This window comes from Maniola hyperantus, chromosome Z (assembly GCF_902806685.2).
Source record: "Maniola hyperantus chromosome Z, iAphHyp1.2, whole genome shotgun sequence".
NCBI lineage: Eukaryota > Metazoa > Arthropoda > Insecta > Lepidoptera > Nymphalidae > Maniola > Maniola hyperantus.
In genome coordinates, this window is record NC_048564.1 from 2,319,922 (window position 1) to 2,340,131 (window position 20,210).

At 40.3% G+C, this 20,210-nt stretch overlaps 2 protein-coding genes across 6 annotated transcripts in view; one reads left to right on the top strand and one right to left on the bottom strand.

Moving 5' to 3' along the window:
* The window catches only part of fry (Protein furry), a 133,873-nt gene that overhangs the window by 70,352 nt on the left and 43,311 nt on the right, over positions 1-20,210 (bottom strand). The window lies entirely within an intron of this gene.
* Positions 841-17,165, top strand: CNMaR (CNMamide Receptor). Its single transcript, XM_034983635.1, has 3 exons — positions 841-1,656; positions 12,179-12,398; positions 16,966-17,165. Exons 1-3 carry the CDS (start codon positions 841-843, stop codon positions 17,163-17,165), a joined length of 1,236 nt encoding a protein of 411 aa, XP_034839526.1.

Genomic DNA, 20,210 nt, shown 5'->3' on the forward strand with positions numbered 1-20,210 from the left:
TTTATTGCTTATCATACGAGCAGTTTTAACGTTTAAGAAAAGAAAACTATCATTCAAGCGATATTAGTAAATGTGCGCGCAGGCTAAGAAACATACGTCGCGTGCAAGACGCACGCCTATTTCCTTCGTAGCAAAGTTCTACGACTATTTGAGGACTTCAATGTACGGAGCAAAATATTATGATAAAAATATTACGCAATCTGAATACAAATAATAACCGTTAAAAATTTAATTATTTCAATTTTTTAAAAGGAATGAATGATTGAGACTTGTTAGGTATAATATACTAGCGGATACCCGGTGTGCGCTAAAAAACCCCACTCTTCGCATTATTGCCTTTTTAATGGAAATGGTTTGAAGGACATCGGTTGGATGGTTTCAAAGTCTATAACGGACAGCGGTAGAAATATAAAATAGTTTTATATATTAAGATAATTGCATAGTTGAACAAATCGTCAACCCGAAGTCTAATATCTCAAAAGGTTCAGTTCAATCGGTACAGTGTAATCCAGTTATATCATTGAATTAATAGACATCCGGACAAAGTAATCGATATTGCAAAATAAAGGAAGTATTTTAATCGTAAAATGCGTTCTGAGTTACTTAGACTAACGTAGTTAGTTAGACCTAAGCGCGAATAATGCTTCAAAGCGGATTCAAATTTAAAGTGCAAGGGCACCGTCGCGCGGGACGCGGGAGGCGGGCTCGGGCAGCCTGCGCCGAACGGATGCACCGACTCCCGCGTGGACCGCCGTCCTCCCGTTGTTGGTTTAAATACTAGGTCCGCCTAGGAGCGGCGTCAGTCCTCGAGAGACAGGTGCGGCGGACGCACGCCGCGCCATGATCACCAACGCGACCCTGGGCCGCGACCCGGCCGCCGGCACGCTGGCAGACGACGACGAGCAGCAGTTCGACATGTGGGTCACGGAGGTGGTCAGCACGCTCTACGTGTACTACACGCCGCTGCTCGTGCTACTGGGCTGCGTGGGCAACCTGCTCTCCGTGTTTGTGTTCCGCAGCAGCAAACTTCGTCTGCAATCCACCAGCCAGTATCTGACAGCACTGGCGCTGTCCGACACCGTATTTTTGCTACAGCTGCTAGTACCATGGCTGAGCGCCACGCGCGTCTCCGGCCTGTTCCACTACGTCGGCTTCTGCCAGTTTTTCGTGTATCTGTCTTACGTCACGAGCTGCGCCAGCGCGTGGCTCGTGGTGGCCTTCACGCTGGAGCGCTTCGTGGCCGTGCTGTACCCGCTGCGCTGCAACTCCATGTGCACAGTGAAGCGCGCGCGCCTGGTTGTCCTCTTCCTCACCTTCACCTCGCTCGCGCTCAACGTGCCCGTCCTGCGCTTCGCAGCGCCGCGCGACGGCGACTGCGACATCGACCGCGAGTACCTGGTTCAGGCGGAGCGGTTCAACTTAGCTGACACAGTGGTGTCATTTACCTTACCACTGGCGCTCATCATCGTGCTCAACGCGTGCATCATGTCAGGCGTGTGCAGCGTGGAGCGCGCGCGCGCTGCTACCAGCGGGCTGGCCGCGTGTCCACGCTCGCAGCAGCGTGTCACGCGGATGCTGTTGTTCGTGTCCTCGGTGTTCGTGGTGCTGAACCTGCCAGCTTACACCATCCGCGTGCTCGCCTACGCCTACGGCAGGGTGAGTCGCAGCGCGAATTGCACCATTCTTTTCACTTTACTGGAATCATTATTACTTGCACTGGCTGAATGCATCTCAATGTTGTATCGATGTTTAGTACCTATGCTTTGCGTTAACTTTTGTATTATATTTTTCGACATAAGAACAACAAAATAAAAAGTCTGTGTTTTGTAGTACGTGTTTTTTGATGACGTAACTACTTAGAACTTTATTTAAAGTTTTAATCACTGGTCGCGATTGCAACTGCTTGCATGGAATATTTTGAAATATGAATATAATAGATTAGATTATTGTTTCATCTATATAAATATATTATTTTATTGTAAAAAAATATATGATATATTTTTGCGAATTAAAAATCAATACCTTCATTAATATTATCAGTTACTTTACTTGCATAGTTGTGTGAATACAATATTTGCAGCTAGGATTTGACAATAATGTTTGTAGAAATAAAAGGGGATAACGTTCTACTAATATTGAAACATATGCATCATTATCAAAACTCATTTAAATATAAACAGGAGACATTCGCTCCATACAAACGTAGTTTTATTCTCATTTGAATATTAACCAATCAGACTCGATGAAAATTTGTAGACACGTGCTAGAAACTAATATCTATGCCTGTGGTTTTCGTGCGAGTATTCGTTCTGTACCTACATGCGAAAGAAGTGATATTTCTTTGTTTTATATTCACAAAATACGCATAATATTACTCGAACGATGTTTTTTTTTAATTTTGCCAACAGTTTCCTTTTTGTGGTATCTGAAGGCAATTGTGTACTTTGCCTACAATAAAAACGTAAATTGAGATAATATAAAAAAGCGATAATAGCGTAGGGGTTAAGGCTTCAGCATTTTATACGGGAGGTCGGAGGTTCGATCCCGGGCACGCAACTCCAACTTTTTGGAAGTTATATGCGTTTGAAGCAACAATCCACTTGATTTAACGGTGAGAGAAACATTGCAAGGAAAACTGCATGCCTGCGAGTTCTCCATAATGTCCTCAAAGGTGTGTGCTAATTCGCATTAGTCCAGCGTGGCCGACTAGGGCCTAAACTCTTCTCATTCGGAGACCCGTTCTCAGTAGTGGGCCGGCGATGGGTTAATCATAAAGATGATGAAATAATGTCACAACATTTAATAGATTTTATCCGTCGCAGCAGTGCAGTTCTCATTGTTTATTTTTAAAATTGCTGTGAAACATAGAAAGTCGAAAAACCATACAGATGGACAGGACGAAACTATAAGAATTTGTTGTTGCAATCGTTTAAGCCGGTGGCTTTCGCCAAGATAACACGATTACTTCCGTTTCACTATACGTTTCCTTTATAAACCATTTCAGTTACATTACAGCTTTATATGGTGCGGCACGTGCAATGGTTGTCTTTTTAGGCGGACAAAGAAGTTTCACTTCAATCAAATAAATCGAATAATTTTGTTTCATTCAATTTATTACTACTACTAAATTGCACAGATATCAAAGTTTCTGTAACATATTGGAATACCATTGCACTCAAAGCCGATTACCAACATGACATTTTACTCTATACCTCGCAAATATCGAATGATACTGTAACTTAATACTGTTACAACTGTTTCGGTCCCTGCTTGTCCCCCCAAGGGAGCCCGGCTCCTGGGGCCCACGAGCAGGACCGCACTCGGACAAGCTAGGGCGGGGAGAGATGGTGTAGATGAGAGGAGGTGGGGGTTTGGACGGGGGAAGGTGGGCGAGGTGGGGTAGATGCGGGGGACGGGAAGATGACATGAGGGACGATAGGAGGAGTGTGGGAGAGATAGGGTAGATGAGAGGAGACCTAGGAGGGGAGATAGCGTGAGGTGGGGGAGATGGAAGAAGGTATGAGAGATGGGGGAGATAAGGCCAGAGGTGGTGGTGGTGGGGGTGAGTGAAATTAGGAGGGAGGTGGGGAGAGTTGGGATAATGTAGAGGAATATGGGGGAGAGGGGATCGATAAGGAGGAAGGTGGGGAAAATGAAATAGATGAGAGGGTGGGAGATGGTGGAAAGTGGGGAGAGATGTGCAGATGTCGGAGAGGTGGGAGGAAATGGGGAAAATGAGGGAGGAGGTGGAGAGAGGTCAGGGAGATGGAGTAGAGTGGGGAGATGGTAGATATGAAGAGTAACGAGAAAATACGTCAAAATCACTACGTTTTAATAAAGTTATGTATATTACCTAATGGAACCTAAGTGCTTGGCCCAAGGCCCGGGCACATAGAGTATTTACGTTCGAACCCAACCTAACTTTAACTTTAGATTTTGGCATTTATATTATTGCTTTATTAATTTACTGAAAATAAGGCGCAAATATAATAACCGGTAAAACCTCCACAACTCCGCACCTTCCCCAACCTATAATATGAATAATATTTCTATTTGCTTACTTAATATATTTGATGCCTCTATTTTGCCTATATTTTTAGATGCCATTTATATTTTTATCAAGCCTAACTTTAGCTGCCTATTTAATTTATTTGTAACAAATAAATTTAAACGTTTATTTTTTAGTCGCCGTCAAAATAATAAGCCTTTCAATATTAGAAGAAATTGCTGGCGACTTTAGTGCATTTTGCGTTTAGATTTACGTGGTAGACGCTTTATTGAAGCTGAAGGGATAACAGGTTTAGCACAAATTCCCGTAGTGGCTCCTCGTTCCTATATCCTTAGTGTAGGAAGCTTTGTTCGCGACTAGACAGTATAATATTATTATAGCTTGCCTGGCCGGCCAAGTCGTAGTCGTAGAAATAGCCGTAGCTGTAGAAGTAGTGTAGAAGTTAAACCCCAGTGACAAATGATAATATCCTAACCGCTGTCAAATTTCTTGCAGGATACAGCTGCTCGATTGCTCAGAATAACAGCTGCTCGATTGCTCAGAATAACAGCTACAATGTCACGATCGCAATCATCTCTGATTGGTTGACGCTCGCTCAGTATTGGCTACAATGCATTGTTGCAACAAGAATCGCACAAATTCAGCCAATCACAACAATTAAGATTGTAATAATGATTGATCCAGGTTTTACGAAATCGACCTACTGGTTTGCGGAATCACTTCATTATAATGAAAAAGGTGAGACCTAATGAAATAAATAATAATTAAAACTAATCCTTTTGATTTTGTTCTTGAAAAATATAATCACTGAAAAAATTTAAATCAATTAATATCATTTCTTTTACAAAAACTACACTTTTTGAATGACAATTATAATATGTATATTTGACTAATAAATATCGTATGTACATTACTGAAAAAACTATAACTAACTAACTAGTAGATTAAATGAATAATTTTAACCGAAATCGTAAATAAATCGCAACCTAATAATATGAAATAGTACCTCAAAATGTAACTCTAAACCAATTTCTTCTTCTTCTTCCTTACCTTATCCCACGCTACGTGGGGTCGGCACAACATGTCTTCTTCTTCCTTACCTTATCCCACGCTATGTGGGGTCGGCACAGCATGTCTTCTTCTTCCTTACCTTATGCCACGCTATGTGGGGTCGGCACAACATGTCTTCTTCTTCCTTACCTTATCCCACGCTATGTGGGGTCGGCACAACATGTCTTCTTCTTCCTTACCTTATCCCACGCTATGTGAGGTCGGCACAATATGTCTTCTTCTTCCTTACCTTATCCCACGCTATGTGGGGTCGGCACAACATGTCTTCTTCCAAACCATAATCCTATATAATAAATAAAGAGATCCTTTTTTAGAAGATTATCCATTTTCTGGTATAAAATAAATAAATACAAGTCTCTTTACATTGCTATTTCACATCACCTGTTGCCGAATTTGAATTTCATATGTATAAAGAAAATACGCGCGCGGCTCTACTGTTATGTGCGATCAGCAATAAAAGCGATATTGTTGATTTTTAGGCTTCCGTACCTATTGGTAAGCCTTCGGTCCGTCCGTCTGTAATGCCCATCTATCTGTCAGCGGGCTGAATCACAAGAACCGTAATAGTTAGAGAGTTAAAATTTTCACAGAGTGTGTATTTCTATTGCCGCTATATCGTCAAATAATGAAAAAAACAAGATGGCGAATTTCAAAATGACCGAAAAAAAAATTTTTACAAAAAAAATAAAAACCGACTTCGTTACACAAACACTAAAAATTGAAAAATAATTTAATTTATTACCGAATATATTATGTATACAGGAGTTAATATAGTTCCATAATAATACTTTTTGGTGCCGGTGCCAATTAGCTTTAGCTGCGCGAATCGTCTAGACTTCATATTTTTATGGGACTCCACCATGGCACCTCATTGGCACCGACCCCAAAAAATATTATTATGGAACTATATTAACTCCTGTATACATAATATATTCGGTAATAAATTAAATTATTTTTCAATTTTTAGTGTTTGTGTAACGAAGTCGGTTTTTATTTTTTTTGTAAAAAATTTTTATTTCACAATTTTTAGTGGCCCCATGGAATTATGCTATGACTGGTTAAAAGTCTACTGTTTGCTAAGCTATTACACTGATCGCGAGCAATTTACTCTTATCCGTTGAGGAGTTCCAGTATCTATCTTCGAAGATGTTCATCAGATCTTCACCAAATTGAAATGGGACCAACTTTGAAGTATACCCTTTCAAACAAAAAAAGAATTTTCAAAATCGGTCTAGGCGTTTTCGAGTAATCGGGGAACATACATAAAAAAAAAAAAGATTCCGACGAATTGAGAACCTCCTCCTTTTTTTGAAGTCGGTTAATAAAAACTAACAAAGTACATAGTATTATATTATCTTGCACGATTGTATGGAACTCTTCGTATGCGAGTTCGACTTGCATTTGACGGACGGACAACGGACGGACAACGGACAACGGTCAAGTTGGCAAAGAAAATTTCAATTTTGTCGCATTTATTTCTTCCGGAATTTCGCTACATTTATGCCTAGCTTAAGCTTTAATATAAAAGAGTGCGAGCCAGCGATATAAAATATTCCATTAGATGCAGCGCTTCCTAGTAACATTAATATGTTTCAACGAAAATCGGTCCCACTCTCCTGTCAATATTAACTGGCTTTAGACGCAGTCCGTTTGTAAAAATTTAACTTGCGTGGAAACTAAATTATTATTCACATTATTATATTTGAGTTGTTATACGTAGCTTTAGTATCTACAGTCTGTTTTAACTTATCTATGTTCGTAAAAACGGATTGCGTATAAACCGGATTACGATTGACAGGAGTGCGGACACCGATGTATGGAACCAGTTGTTAATATGAAGCGCTGCATCTATCTATCCGCCGGAACTTTTATATCTCTAGTGCGAGCGGATTTATATCGTCTAGCGGGTGAGCCACCTGTTGCTTCCACGCTAGCAGCCACCGCCGCCACGGTTGGAGCTACTACCCCACTTTCATGTAGATATTGCAAGGATTTTGAACAGAATAGAATTTATTTTATAAGCCGCGTACAAAAAAGAAGGGGTTCTCAATGCATCGGAATCTTTTTTTTACCCGACTACCGGAAAAGGAAGGGTTATGATATTAGTATTCTATGTACATACATAGACTGCCAAAACACACACATACATATGTATGACTACACACATACATTTGTATGTAGGTTTGTGTTTATAAGTGTTTCAACAGTAGCGGTAAAAAACTGGGTCGATTTTGATGAATGAGGTGTCAATTGATTCGTTGTTATGGTCCAGATGGTATTAATGGTAGTACAGTAAATAGAGCATTTAACCTCGCACTAAGTTTCCGATCCAAATTTTAATTTTTTTTTAGGTTTTTTTTCACTTACTGACCATAAAATCACAAAATGCTGACAGATCCAGGTGGAGCTTCGATCGCAATCTTGAAGGAAAGTTTTTGGCCGATATCTTGGAAACCATCCGCTTTGGGGCAAAAGTTATTTAGATCATTATTGTAGACACTAAAATTTCGCATCTTTTGTTTCCTGTAAACTTTTTTGTAAAACTTACCGTTTACGATTTATGGCCGATTTAATGAACCGGTTTGTCTATTTCTACTTTATTACTTTTTTACCCTTAACCTAAAAAAATTAAAATTGGATCGGAAATTTAGTGCGAGGTTGACCAAAAAAAACGAATTTATTTACTGGGCTACGGCCACAATTCGTGCGCAAGTTTAGCGGGCTTGACAATGTGCGGCGAAACAAAGCTCAGTGATCCTGAGCACGGCATGCCTGCATGCAAATCATTTTATTGTTTTTGCGAAATTCATCAAACAATGCATACCAAATTCGGCTTTGAAGCGTCGTCCTATGACTTTATAAAGGACATATGAAATGCACCAACTTTATTCTGTTCAACGAATAAAATATTTTACTTGTATAAATCTCTACAGAAATGTACGCTGAATCTATTCACTCCAACTTTTCATTTACGCAGTCATGCGGAAAGGAATCCTGACGATTAGTTTTAATAAGTGCTAGCCTTATTTCACTGAGTAGATTCGCTAACATTTATTAAAAAAATTAAAGTCTGAAAAGCATTTGCAATTCGCTAGCTAGGCCATTCATAGCCGCGTGATATAGCACTATAAATCCGAAAGTGTGTTTGTTTGTTAGTTTGTTTGTTTATTTTACAATCGCGCTACAACGGAGCCACGGATTGACCTGATTTTCTACATGGATATAGTTTAAGATCTGGAGAATGACATAGGCTACTTTTTATTCCAGAAAAAGAGTTCCTACGAGATTTTTGAAAATCTAAATCCACATAGACGAAGTCGCGGGCATCAGCTAGTCTTCTTCTATAAAAGGAAAAGCTGACTGACTGACAGACTGATTGATTGATCTATCAACGTACAGTTAAAACTAATGGAAGAATCGTGGTGAAATTAGACATGCAGATAGCTATTATGACGTGCACATCCGCTAAGAAAGGATTTTTGAAAATTCGATCCCTAAAGGGATAAAACAAGGTTTTTAAATTTGTGTAGTTCACGCGGACGTAATCGCGGGAATAAGCTAGTCCATTATAAATATAAATGTCTGTCAGCTGAACTCAAGTGTCAATCGAAATATGCCCGACAATTGCCCGCGTCGCAAGCAGACCCATTGAATAAGGACCCCGGATAGGTTCAATCCTAGTATTTTGTTAAGGTAGAGTCACATTACAAACACAACAAGTTTTAATAGGGATGATGACTACTAGTCAAATCAGCGACTTTTTATCAAACGTCAATACGCTCGCTTAATATGGGAGCTTGTATGAGATACACGGATGTGACGTCATAGACGTAATTTGACGTACTTTGTTAGTTAGATCGATAATTTAAAATGGTAAGCGAACTGAAAACTAACAGTGGATGTAGATTTTACAAATTTTGAAAGACACTCGATTTAAAAATTCATAAAAAATAATTTATTTTTGACATAGGCGTCATCTCAATATTAGGCTGTTCTTCTGACGCTGATCATCGGCACTGGCAATCCGCGCCCCTGTTAGTCGTTTTAGCATCGCGCTGATCACTGCAAGGTTCAAATGCAAACACGAGCGCGCATTGCTCACTGAATATCACTTTTCAGCGCTGTATTGTCAGCTTTAAACAACGCATCATAGTACGGCATACTATAATTGGCCTGTCAGCGCGGACGGTCAGCTTTAACCAGACGAATAAAAATTTATTTGATTCGGCACGAGTCGTATGGCCTCGTGCCAGGTCTTGTGTTACAAGCAGTGGTGTAGCTATCTAGGGGCTAGGCAGGGCAGTGCCCCGGGGCCTTAAAGCTCAGGGGACCCCGAATCCTTACCAGAAAATCTCGATCAATTAAACCTTTGAAAATTTCTGCCATTTTCAAAATAAATACAACAATGCAATTCAGTTGAGTGAAATTCGAAAGTTACTAGGGAATTTCCCTAAATTCTTTTTGTGAATGTATTTGTATATTTAATATTTTTACTTGATAAAACCTAACCAGTTTAGATAGCAGTGGAGCCCCGTTTTTTGATTTGCCCCATGGCCCTTGGTTACCTAGCTACACCACTGGTTACAAGTATATTACCGCCTTAACTGGACCGGCGATCTCGTATTAAATTGTTTACATTCCGCAAACTGTTGCATTTCCAAATCACCGTTTGCAGTTAATGAGTCTTTTGATCCAACCCTCAAGTTGTGTAACATGGCCGGAAACGTACACATACCTATTAATTAGCTCTCAAAGCACTGAATACACAAAAGCAAGAGCAGGTCTGGTCTGGTTAGGATTTTGTAGCAAAACCAGTAAACGTTACAGTTTCATCCAGTCCGTCTGTTTACTGTGTTTCACATCCATTTTGCAAATAAATTATAAGAGCTGTAAAATCAAAATTAAGCGCAGTTATAGCGCAGTTTTGAGAAGGGATTCTCATCATGAAAAGAGAAAGACAAAAATCTTTGGTTTTTTCCCTTCGAGTGATAATGAAATATGAGATGAAAAGCATGACATATTATCATGAGACTGATAATGATAAATGAACATTTTTGTTCGAAAACATATCCAATGGCCGCTCTATCCATTTAGTTAATATATCGTAGTTGTAATAAGGGGTTTAAGATGCTTTTGCGACTGTTTCTGATGTTAAAACAAGCTTTGTGCAAACCATCTTAGTATCAGTACCCTTATTATAAATGCGAACGTGTGTTTGTTTGTTCATTTGTTGGTTTGTCCTTCAATCACGTCGAAACGGTGCGACGGATTAACGTGATTTTTTGCATGGGGTATAGATAAAGACCTGGAGAGTGACATAGGCTACTTTTTATCCCGGAAAATCAAAGAGTTCTTACGGGATTTTTAAAGAAACCCACCACCGTCCACGTGGGATTCCACGTGGACGAAGTTGCGCGCAGCAGCTAGTAAACCTATAAAGCTTTACTAGGAGACATGGTTTACTTTGAGTGCATTAGTTGATTCCCTGCCCTATGGTTTACAGTTTGCACTTCTGAATCTGAATAGGATGATACTACGATCGTAATGTATGGCAATATTCTAAATTCTATGTATTATAGTACGCAACAGGTCGAGATAGCAATCGGGAAGGGAACGCCCCGCATACCCGGACAGCCCCCGCACTAACCCGGTGCGGGCGAGCGCGGGAACGTGCGGGTGTGCGGGTCGTCCCCCTTCTTCATACCCCAACTGCCATTTCTACCTGTCGCGAATTTTACATTTAAGTATTAATGTGTTCAAAGCGAAAAAGTTTTGTTCAAAACATAGAAGTACATATACGTCAGTCGGCAACCACTCGATGTAATATTTGGTATATATGCATGATGTATCCATAATAAAGAGTGAAATCATTATTTTTTTCGACTTTTTCACATCTAAATATTTACGTAATAGATGGAACAATTATTGTAAATTCAAAGGAAGTCTCTTTATTCGAAATAAACCAAGGGAATGAAGCACTGTGCCCGGTAGCCACTTTGCAGACACCATTTCTTTTGTCTGCATCATTCGTTTTGACTGCATACCATCACACATTTTCACTCGCACTTCGACCGCCAGTTCCTTTTTTCCACTCCCTTCGGCGGTGTTCCCGTTAGATTTCAACATGGGGTTATTCAAGGGGCGGACCAACAAATTCCTGAAATGCATTGGCGGTTCCTCTAGTACTGGAAATGTTCATGGGCGGGGGTAATCACTTAACATCACGTGGGCCGCCTGCTTGTTTGGTCGATATTTCTATATTTAAAAAAAAAGCACTGACTTTGATCCTTTACACTCGACTCGACTCGACTTTGGATACTTTGTTGGTTCAGAGTTTTTTTTTTTCTCGATGATGGTTTAAAGTATCTGTCAATACAGCAGATTACGCACACATATAAAAGAGCAAGTTCAAACATTTTTATACGCAATCATCATCAAAAGAGCAAAGTAATTTAAAGGTCTCTGTTTTGCTTTATTTGACTTCCATGTCTCCACAAAATGTTCTTATCACTAGTTGTTATCAAGTTCGTTAAGTCAAACTTTTGGTGTCCACCTTGCACGTCCGGTCACCCTAACAGCAGTCAGCAGATTAATGCAGCTGACATCTCCAGTTCCTATCCCTCATCGCTTTCAAATATTCAACCGTCAGTACTTTTATAAGACTATCAAGCCGACATAATCACAATCTCTTCTTGTGCGCAGAACACTGTCGATGGCAGAATACTCATACGATAAATGTTTGACTATGATTTTTGTTCGTTTATTTTATTAATTCTTGTAACTAAGTAAATCCTTGACAGCAATCTCACCCGGTGGTAAGTGATAATGTAGTCCAAGGTGGAAGAGGGCTAACCTGGAAGGGGTATGACAGTTTTTATTAAGCCCATACATCACTCTGGTTTCTACGCAGCATCGTACCAGAACGCTAAATTACTTGGTAGCACAGCTTTGCCGGTAGAAATTTAGAAATCATAAAATTTCAAATTTCCTCTGCCGGGAATCGGGCCCAGGACCTCACATTGATAAGGCCACAGGACTCACCACTGCGCCAGGGAGGTCGGGAGTAATTTTGTCAAAGATTTAAATTTTTGTTCGTAGAACGCGGACGAGATCGGCGGGCGATGGACCGCCCTGCAGCAAATCTCAGTTATGTTCTTCCATACTAACTTCGGTATCAACTTCTACCTGTACTGCCTGAGCGGGCAGAACTTCCGTCGGGCTCTCATCCAGTCCATCCCCTGGTTCCGCAACCGTGCGCACCGCTCGGCTGCCGTGCGACGCACCACCTTCCACCCGGCCCGTGCTAGTAGCATTTCTAGTAAGTTTTTTTTTAATTCACTATAGGCGCAAGCTTGACTAAGTTTCACGTACCTATGCGTTATTTGCCCTAACGAGAAAATTATGACCTTAAACTGATCACATTTTTGGGTAAATACTTGCATTAAAAAGTTTTATAACTTGTAACGGAGTAGGTATAAAAGTTGGGGTTATAACTGATTGTAATTATTTTTAAGTATCATAATGTCAGAGCTCTTTTTTATATTGTCTTCAGTAAGAATTTAGGTTTAGTTATAGGAATACAGCACTTTTAAAAACTGGTTGTTCTATATATATATATATAGGTCCCGCAAATTGCTAATGCGCGTGGTCGCCTATTAGTGACGTCAGCACTAGACTGAAGTTTCGAGCTGATGGTAGGTATATTTTTATTTCGGCTGACGTCAAAATGATGTTATTTTGATGTTAATGAGACATGGTTCCAGCGGAATAGCAATTTGCGGGACTTATAAAAATATACGTAATAGTGATTTCTATGTAGCTACTCTTCTTTGGGTCGCACCCATGTTTTTGTTTGCCAACCTCTGACAGTCAGTATGCCGTTCGATCACTTCACCACATGATTATATGAGTGCATTAAGTGGGCCGAGGAAATATTCAAGGAATACTTAAGGACTACTTGGACATAATATGATAGTCGTAGGTATAAGGTACATGGGAAGGAACAGCAAATCTTAAAGCAGCACGCATTGGCCGACATACAAGGCTAATGAAGTAGGTACAGGTTAACATAAGTTGCCACGTTTAAATGCAATTTTATCATAAAGCATGTTTAAAAAAATCGAATTAGATACCTATATAATATTAGAGGTTGCACCCAAGCTGTTTTTGACGCGCTGCGTGCCGCGATTTTTAAATTTAATTTCGTTCTCAACTAGTATATCTGTATGTTACCTAGGTTATTTTAAATCCTTCATAAAAAACGACTTTCAGTACTGTTATTAATGTGATGCATGAAATAGACAACAAGTGATTTAAAAACATACAAGCTATCTCTGTACCAAATTTTGTCAAAATCAGTAGAACGGATGGGCCGTAAAAAGCTATTAGGCAGACAGACAGACAGACAGAAAACGTGACTGACTGACTGACTGATTGATTGACTGACTGACTGACTGACTGACTTATCTTTCAACGCACAGTTCAAACCACTGGACGGATCGGGCTGAAATTTGACATGCAGATAGCTATTATGGCGTAGGCATCCGCTAAGAAAGGATTTTTGAAAATTCAACCCCTAAGTGTGTGAAACAGGGGTTTGAAAATTATGTAGTCAACGCGGACGAAGTCGCGAGCATAAGCTAGTTATTAATAATATGGATAGTAGATTTCCATTGCATTGTAAAAATAAATGCTACAAAACTTGTGTACTTCATTGTTTTTCAGACTCGCGTTAATTTGACTTGCATTGTGTTTATCATTCCTTATTTTGCATGAGCAGCCCTTCAAGGTTAGGTAGGGCAATGGCGTACACTTGCATAAAACAAAAATATGGTTCCGCAGCGAAATAACCTCTATCTCTATATATGAAAATGAATCTCTGAATGTGTTGCTGATCGCAAATCTCGAGATAAGCTGAACCGATTTACCCAAAAACACAACATATTAAAAAATCAACCATCACAGTTATTAGTTTTCAAATAAAAAGCGCTCAAAATCCGCACATCTATTTTAAAACGTGAAACTACGGATATTTATTTAGATAAACTTTGATGGATAAACAATTTAATGATTTCTTAAAAATAACTTTGGTCTTTTGTAGACTTGTTAGTGATAGCCCCACGTTCACATAGAAGCCTCTAAATTGGCGAGTGTATGCAAATTAATGACTATTGAATGATGATAAGAGAAGAATCTGAAATAAAATGCAAAGACGACTCAGACAGAGGCCCCGTGCTGAAGGTGATGTAAACAAAAATCATTCATGTATTCAACAAAACGGCATAAACAATCAGTCAAGTGCGAATTGGACTCACACACGAAGGTGGAAGGAATGTTCCGTTGGATTGCGAATAAAATAATCTTTCATCTATAATATAAAAACGAATCACTAAATTTGTTGCTCATCGCAAATCTCGAGAACAGCTGAACCGATTTCGCTAATTCTTTTTTATAATATTCCTTGAAGTACAAGGATGGTTCTTACGGAGAGAAAAAATTAAAAAATTGAATAGACTGTTAGGCGGAACGAAGTTCGCCGGGGCAGCTAGTTTGATATAAAATTCGATTAAAAACATATGACGGTATATTAATAACGCTTACTTATCTCTTTATACTTGGCAACCCCATAGTTGCGCAGAGGGGAAAGTAGGCAATCTTTATGTTTCACCTCGTTGGGGTATATTCTCTCAGCTGATGTTCGATTTTCATAAATAACTAAATCAGGGAGGTTGATCGATTACATTGGCACGTGATTTCGCTAGGCAACCTATTCGCGATGTATCAATCTATACACTATCTAGCATATATTTTTCATCACGATAAAATAACCGATGAGGGTAGATATTTATAATGCGGGATCTTATACAACAACGACGACTAGCGTCACATGCCTAGTCGTTTCATCTGTTTCATAGCCTACTGCTTTTGACGCCTGCCAGTGTAAGAGCTTCATGCCTTGATGTTTTGTTATAAGTTTCTTAACTGTCGTAAACTAAGCTCACGGGGTCAAAAAGACACGTCAAGGACAACTCTCCAGTATCTGTCCATTCAAGTTCGGTAAACTAGATTCTTGCTACATCGGTGTGGAAACGATAAATTTGCCAAGTTTAATGGCTCCCGCGTAAACCCGATCGCATTGTCAACCGACACCCCGCGCTATCCAGAGTAATTATGTTCATAGTTTATTTTTGATGATCTTAACTTACTTCGAGACATCGTATGGCTATGCCTTTGAAAACTTCTTAATAACATGATATCCTATCAAGGTGTCGCCATTGCGAACTATTTAATCCGTCAAAACTAACTTTGTGATGATCTAAACATTAATTTAGTTTCAAATCTATCATAATAACATTACAACACATAATAATATTATAAATGCGAAAGTGCGTCTTTCTGTCTGCTAGTTTTTCACGGCCCAACAGTTTTGATGAAATTTAGTACAGAGTTAGCTTACATCTCGGGGAAGGACATAGGCTACTTTTTATCCAGGAAAATCAAAGAGTTCCCACGGAATTTTTAAAAGCCCACCCGTTTCACCGATTTATATGAAATTTGGTACAGAGGTAGCTTGAATCCCGTAAATTCACATAGAAGTCAAAGAGTTTCCACGGGCTTATTCAAGAACCTAAATCCACGTGGACGAAGTCACGTAACGTGAAAAATCGTATGTAAGAGACTATTCAGTTTTTTTCACGTTGTTATCTGATGTCCAATAGATAGGTATACACTATAAAAGCCCGAATCACTACGCACCATATGCCGGTGGGCTTTTACATATTTAGCCCCGGTACGAGGGCGGCGACGAGCCATATCAAACATCAAAAAACACTACTGATAAAAGTAAAAAAAAAAAGGATTTAAAAGCCGGCAGCTAAAGTAAACGCTACGGGTGCGTTTTTGTACATCGACAAAAATAATGTAATAATACCTTTGGAATAAGATTTCGGCTTTGTATAGCGTTCTTTCGGTCACTTATTGTGACGTTTTGTCGGTCTTAACGACAGAGATAATGCTCTACAAAACCGCTATCGCTCTCTATAGGTCGATGTAGGTAGGTATAACCAGGACAACCCTCCACCTCCCATGGCCCCACCAACCTCTCGGTTATATGGGCCGAATCGCGGGAGGGCGCCCGTTCGGTACTTGCTCTTGGCATTTTCCCGGGACGCCTTCTTGACTCCCTACAAATTATTTTGTCTCTTCCTTGTCCCTTATGCTCACTCTCCCCCCTTGGGGGCTAGACGTCACTAATACAGCTGTGATCTCCGCTGCTGCTCCTCCGTGGTGCCGACCTGGCAACTGTACGCTCCGAGCTGCTTCGCCTCTTATGCCAATGGTGCGCGAATTCCCGTAGCCGGTTGTAGTTCCCCGCCGATGAGACGAGGTCCGTGTAGAAGACCGGCCCCGCTTCCCCGCGTACGATCCCATCCAACATCGTCACTCGCAAGTCCTCATAAAGGGGACACTCCCACAGCACATGGTGCCTATCCTCGTCGCCGAAGCCGCACTCGCACGCCGGGCTCTCGCACAACGTCATCCCATGCAGGCGCGCATGTAGGTAGGTATATTATATTCTGCAGCTTGTAGCTGTATATACATCTAATCAATTAGTAATAGAGACGTCGTTGCCTGCATATTACAGCCTGTACCTGCCACAGCCCGGCCACTGAACAGTGGGGTGATTCTCTAACTCAATGCTCATCTCTAAATGAAAGACATCAAACTCGTTTGACATTTCTGTTTCACTGAGCGATCTAAAAATGATATTTCGTAGAAAAGAGAGCTTGGTGGCTTTCATTAAGTGAAGCGTTTCAAACGACATTTTCTTTGGTTTGTCAACAGGGCGGCTGTCGACCACGACTGACCACCAGGTTTGTCCGCAGGTTCCTACGTCAGTAACTGCACCGAGGCCACCACCGGCGCCATCACCCGTACCGACACGTCCGGCGCGCGCCGCCGCCCCGAGCACTTCATCAAGAGATGGACCTTCGATAATAGCCGCCAACGGGCCAGGTTCCCGCCGAGTACGGTCGTCATCACCAGCAACGTCGAGGCTGTAGAGATGCGCTCCCTCGGCATATGACAGTTCAAGGCCGAGTCGGCCTTAATTTGCACCACGCAGTTGTGAAACGGGTGTATAATGGAGGAGCTTGTGAAGCCTACTGATAAGAAGTAAGGCATACTGCAGACCCGTGTAAGAATTGAATCATTCTGTTACTTTTCGTTCTGATTACTAGCCCTAAAAACAAGTTTAACCGATTTAAAAAACAGATCTTTTTATATTAATCTACTACAAATATAAACAGATTTAAATGAACGTTTTCTTAACTTATAGATCACTATAAGATTTTATATGATGTGTTAAAGATCTTCGAAAATGAAGGACGGCGAAATCACTCCCGACGATGGCAATAGGGTATTTGACAGCACGTAAAATATAGGATCTATTGATGGATAAGAGATTCCAATGTAACTTAATTTATTACTACTATGTAAATGCAATTTCGGTACTTGAAAAATAAAAATAAAAAATGGTATCCGTATTGAATATGAACTTTGGAAACCAACTATTTAGGCACTTAAGAAAAATACGAGATATTTTAAAAGAAAACCGACCAGGGAAAATGTTTTTTGTCTGCTTTAGTCACGTGATCATGAACGACTGTGATTGGACGCGTGTACAGTGTGAGTTTCGTACACGAATACAAGCAGCTGACGTCTCACGATAACATATGAGGCGCCATATTGTCGGGAAAGCGTTTTCGCAGCATATTTAAATTTAAAAAATTGTTTTCTTTTTTTCTTGGACTATAGTATGTAATGAAACGTATAATACACATTTTCTATAGAGTTCTTAGAGATCAGTGATTGACGTAGAACAGTTCTTAAAACCTGTCAAACACTCTATTATACTCGCTGAAGTTTTAGTGGTTGTCTTCTGCGGCAGAACGATTTGCCCTCAGTAGTACTGTCGAAATTTTGAGTTAAACTTAAAAAATTAAAATGTTTTTGTTTTGAAATAATAATAATAAAATCATCAACTCGAAAGTGTGGGAAACAATAGTAACTAACTAGACGTAACGTGAATAGTGGGTAAGTGCATCCACTCGGACCACGCTGCCAATAAAGTGTAAAAGTTTTGAGCAAAATAAGCTCTCGCGCGTAGTGATACGGCATAAACTAGCCTGCGCGCACGCGGTATTACTATTGGTCTCATTCGATTTTTTCAAATTCGAGTTTTTCTCGATTATAAATTTGTCATTTTTTACTATAATAATTTTTTATATTTATAAATCGATTGTAATACCACGACAAAACCATTGCGCATCGGGAAAACAACCATTACAATTTCAGCGTATATAGTGCCGTCAACGTCATTGACGCGTCGTTTAAGCGTCCGCGGTCCTAAACGTTGACAGTAATATTTGTAAAATTTGTCCATTATTCTGACAACAAGTGCATCATTTCATTTTCGATTACATTCTTTAATCATCATATTTGAGAAGTATTAAATACTATAGGTAATTTAAAACAGAGATCTTGCACGAATCTGACAAACTCCTCCGTTCCCACCCCTGATGGATCGTATCAACACATATTAACCACAATATTTATAAAAAGAGGTATTTTTTAAATTTTTGTAACATTTGTAATACGTATTTGCCGTGTGGTGACGGAATTAGAATACAATTGTCACCACCCCATCTCTTCCCGCGGGTGTCGTACGAGGCGACTAAGGGAATATGACGGAGAACGGGCAGCAGCGTCCTCTGTGCTACTTACTGCCATCTACTGCGATCACCATCCCGTCTGCCCAGGGTGGTGATTATGGGAAAACTCTCCTGTTGGACTGTTACAGGCTATTGATATATATATATCGACTACAATACGAGATAATATAATTAGGCATTATTTGTTATCAAAAATCAAAGTACAAAACATATGAAACGTAATTGTACAAAAATTATAATATGTAACTTAGTCCAACAATAGGGTACGAAAGAAATGAGGGGCCAAGTTTGACGAGTTTAGACTTTGTGAAGAGTAGGTGAAGAGTATTTCATATACATATACAAAGTTATGATACTATATTATGTATAAGAAGCGTTATCTATCTCAGTACGCTTAGTACGAGATTTTATGTCTCGCCAATGTTGATAGTATTCGAGTGTCGAAACACTTACGCGTCATATTAAACTGGATCTTAACCGCCTTGTTTTAAAACTCACGTTTGTGTACACATCTACAGCCAGATGCAGAAACGTTGCAAGATTAAAATCAGTGGCATTGAATCTTTTACTTCAATTCTAGGCTCTTTAGGTCCATTTTACTTTGATATTATTGTGTTTCGACTCTCGAATTCTCGCAACGTTGGTAAGACGTAAAACCTTATACTAAGCGTACTGGAGATGGTTCAGGTTCGGTGTAATCGATTGCTGACACACGACACTTCGGACACTACGGTGACATGGCTACGTCGTAGCATAAACAAATGTCGTGTTCATGTATCCCTCTCTCCGAGCTCGAAATTTTCAAGTTACACCAGTCACGCGCCATACTTTAGTTTGCTACAGGTCGACATGGCAATCGAGGTATGAGGTGAGTCGTGGAGGGGTGGAACCCCCGTACACCCTCATAGTGGTAATATGTATTTGCCGTGTGGTGACGGCATATTAGAATACAGATGTCACCACCCCATCTCTTCCCGCGGGTGTCGTACGAGGCGACTAAGGGAATATGACGGAGAAGGGTTAACAGCGTTCTATGTGCTACTACTACCATCTACTGCGATCACCAACCCGTCTGCCCAGCGTGGTGATTATGGGCAAACCCTCTCACTGTTCATTTGATTTTGATCGTGATAAATAAAATATTCATCATAAAATATTCACCTATCGCCAGCTCACTACAGAGTCTACCACGCTAGCGAAGTGCGGATTGGCAGACTTCACATACTTTTGAGAAAATTGTGGAGAACTCTCAGTACTCTTTTCTTTGTGCCGTGTGGTGACGGCAGATTAGAATACAATTGTCACCACCCCATCTCTTCCCGCGGGTGTCGTACGAGGCGACTAAGGGAAAATGACAGAGGACGGGCAGCAGCGTCCTCTGTGCTACTTACTGCCAT

Coding starts and splice junctions, on each gene's coding strand:
- CNMaR (XM_034983635.1), top strand. CDS start 841: ATGATCACCAACGCGACCCTGGGCCGCGACCCGGCCGCCGGCACGCTG. Junction 1,657..12,178: donor TCGCCTACGCCTACGGCAGG/GTGAGTCGCAGC, acceptor TTTTGTTCGTAG/AACGCGGACGAGATCGGCGG. Junction 12,399..16,965: donor CCGTGCTAGTAGCATTTCTA/GTAAGTTTTTTT, acceptor GTTTGTCCGCAG/GTTCCTACGTCAGTAACTGC.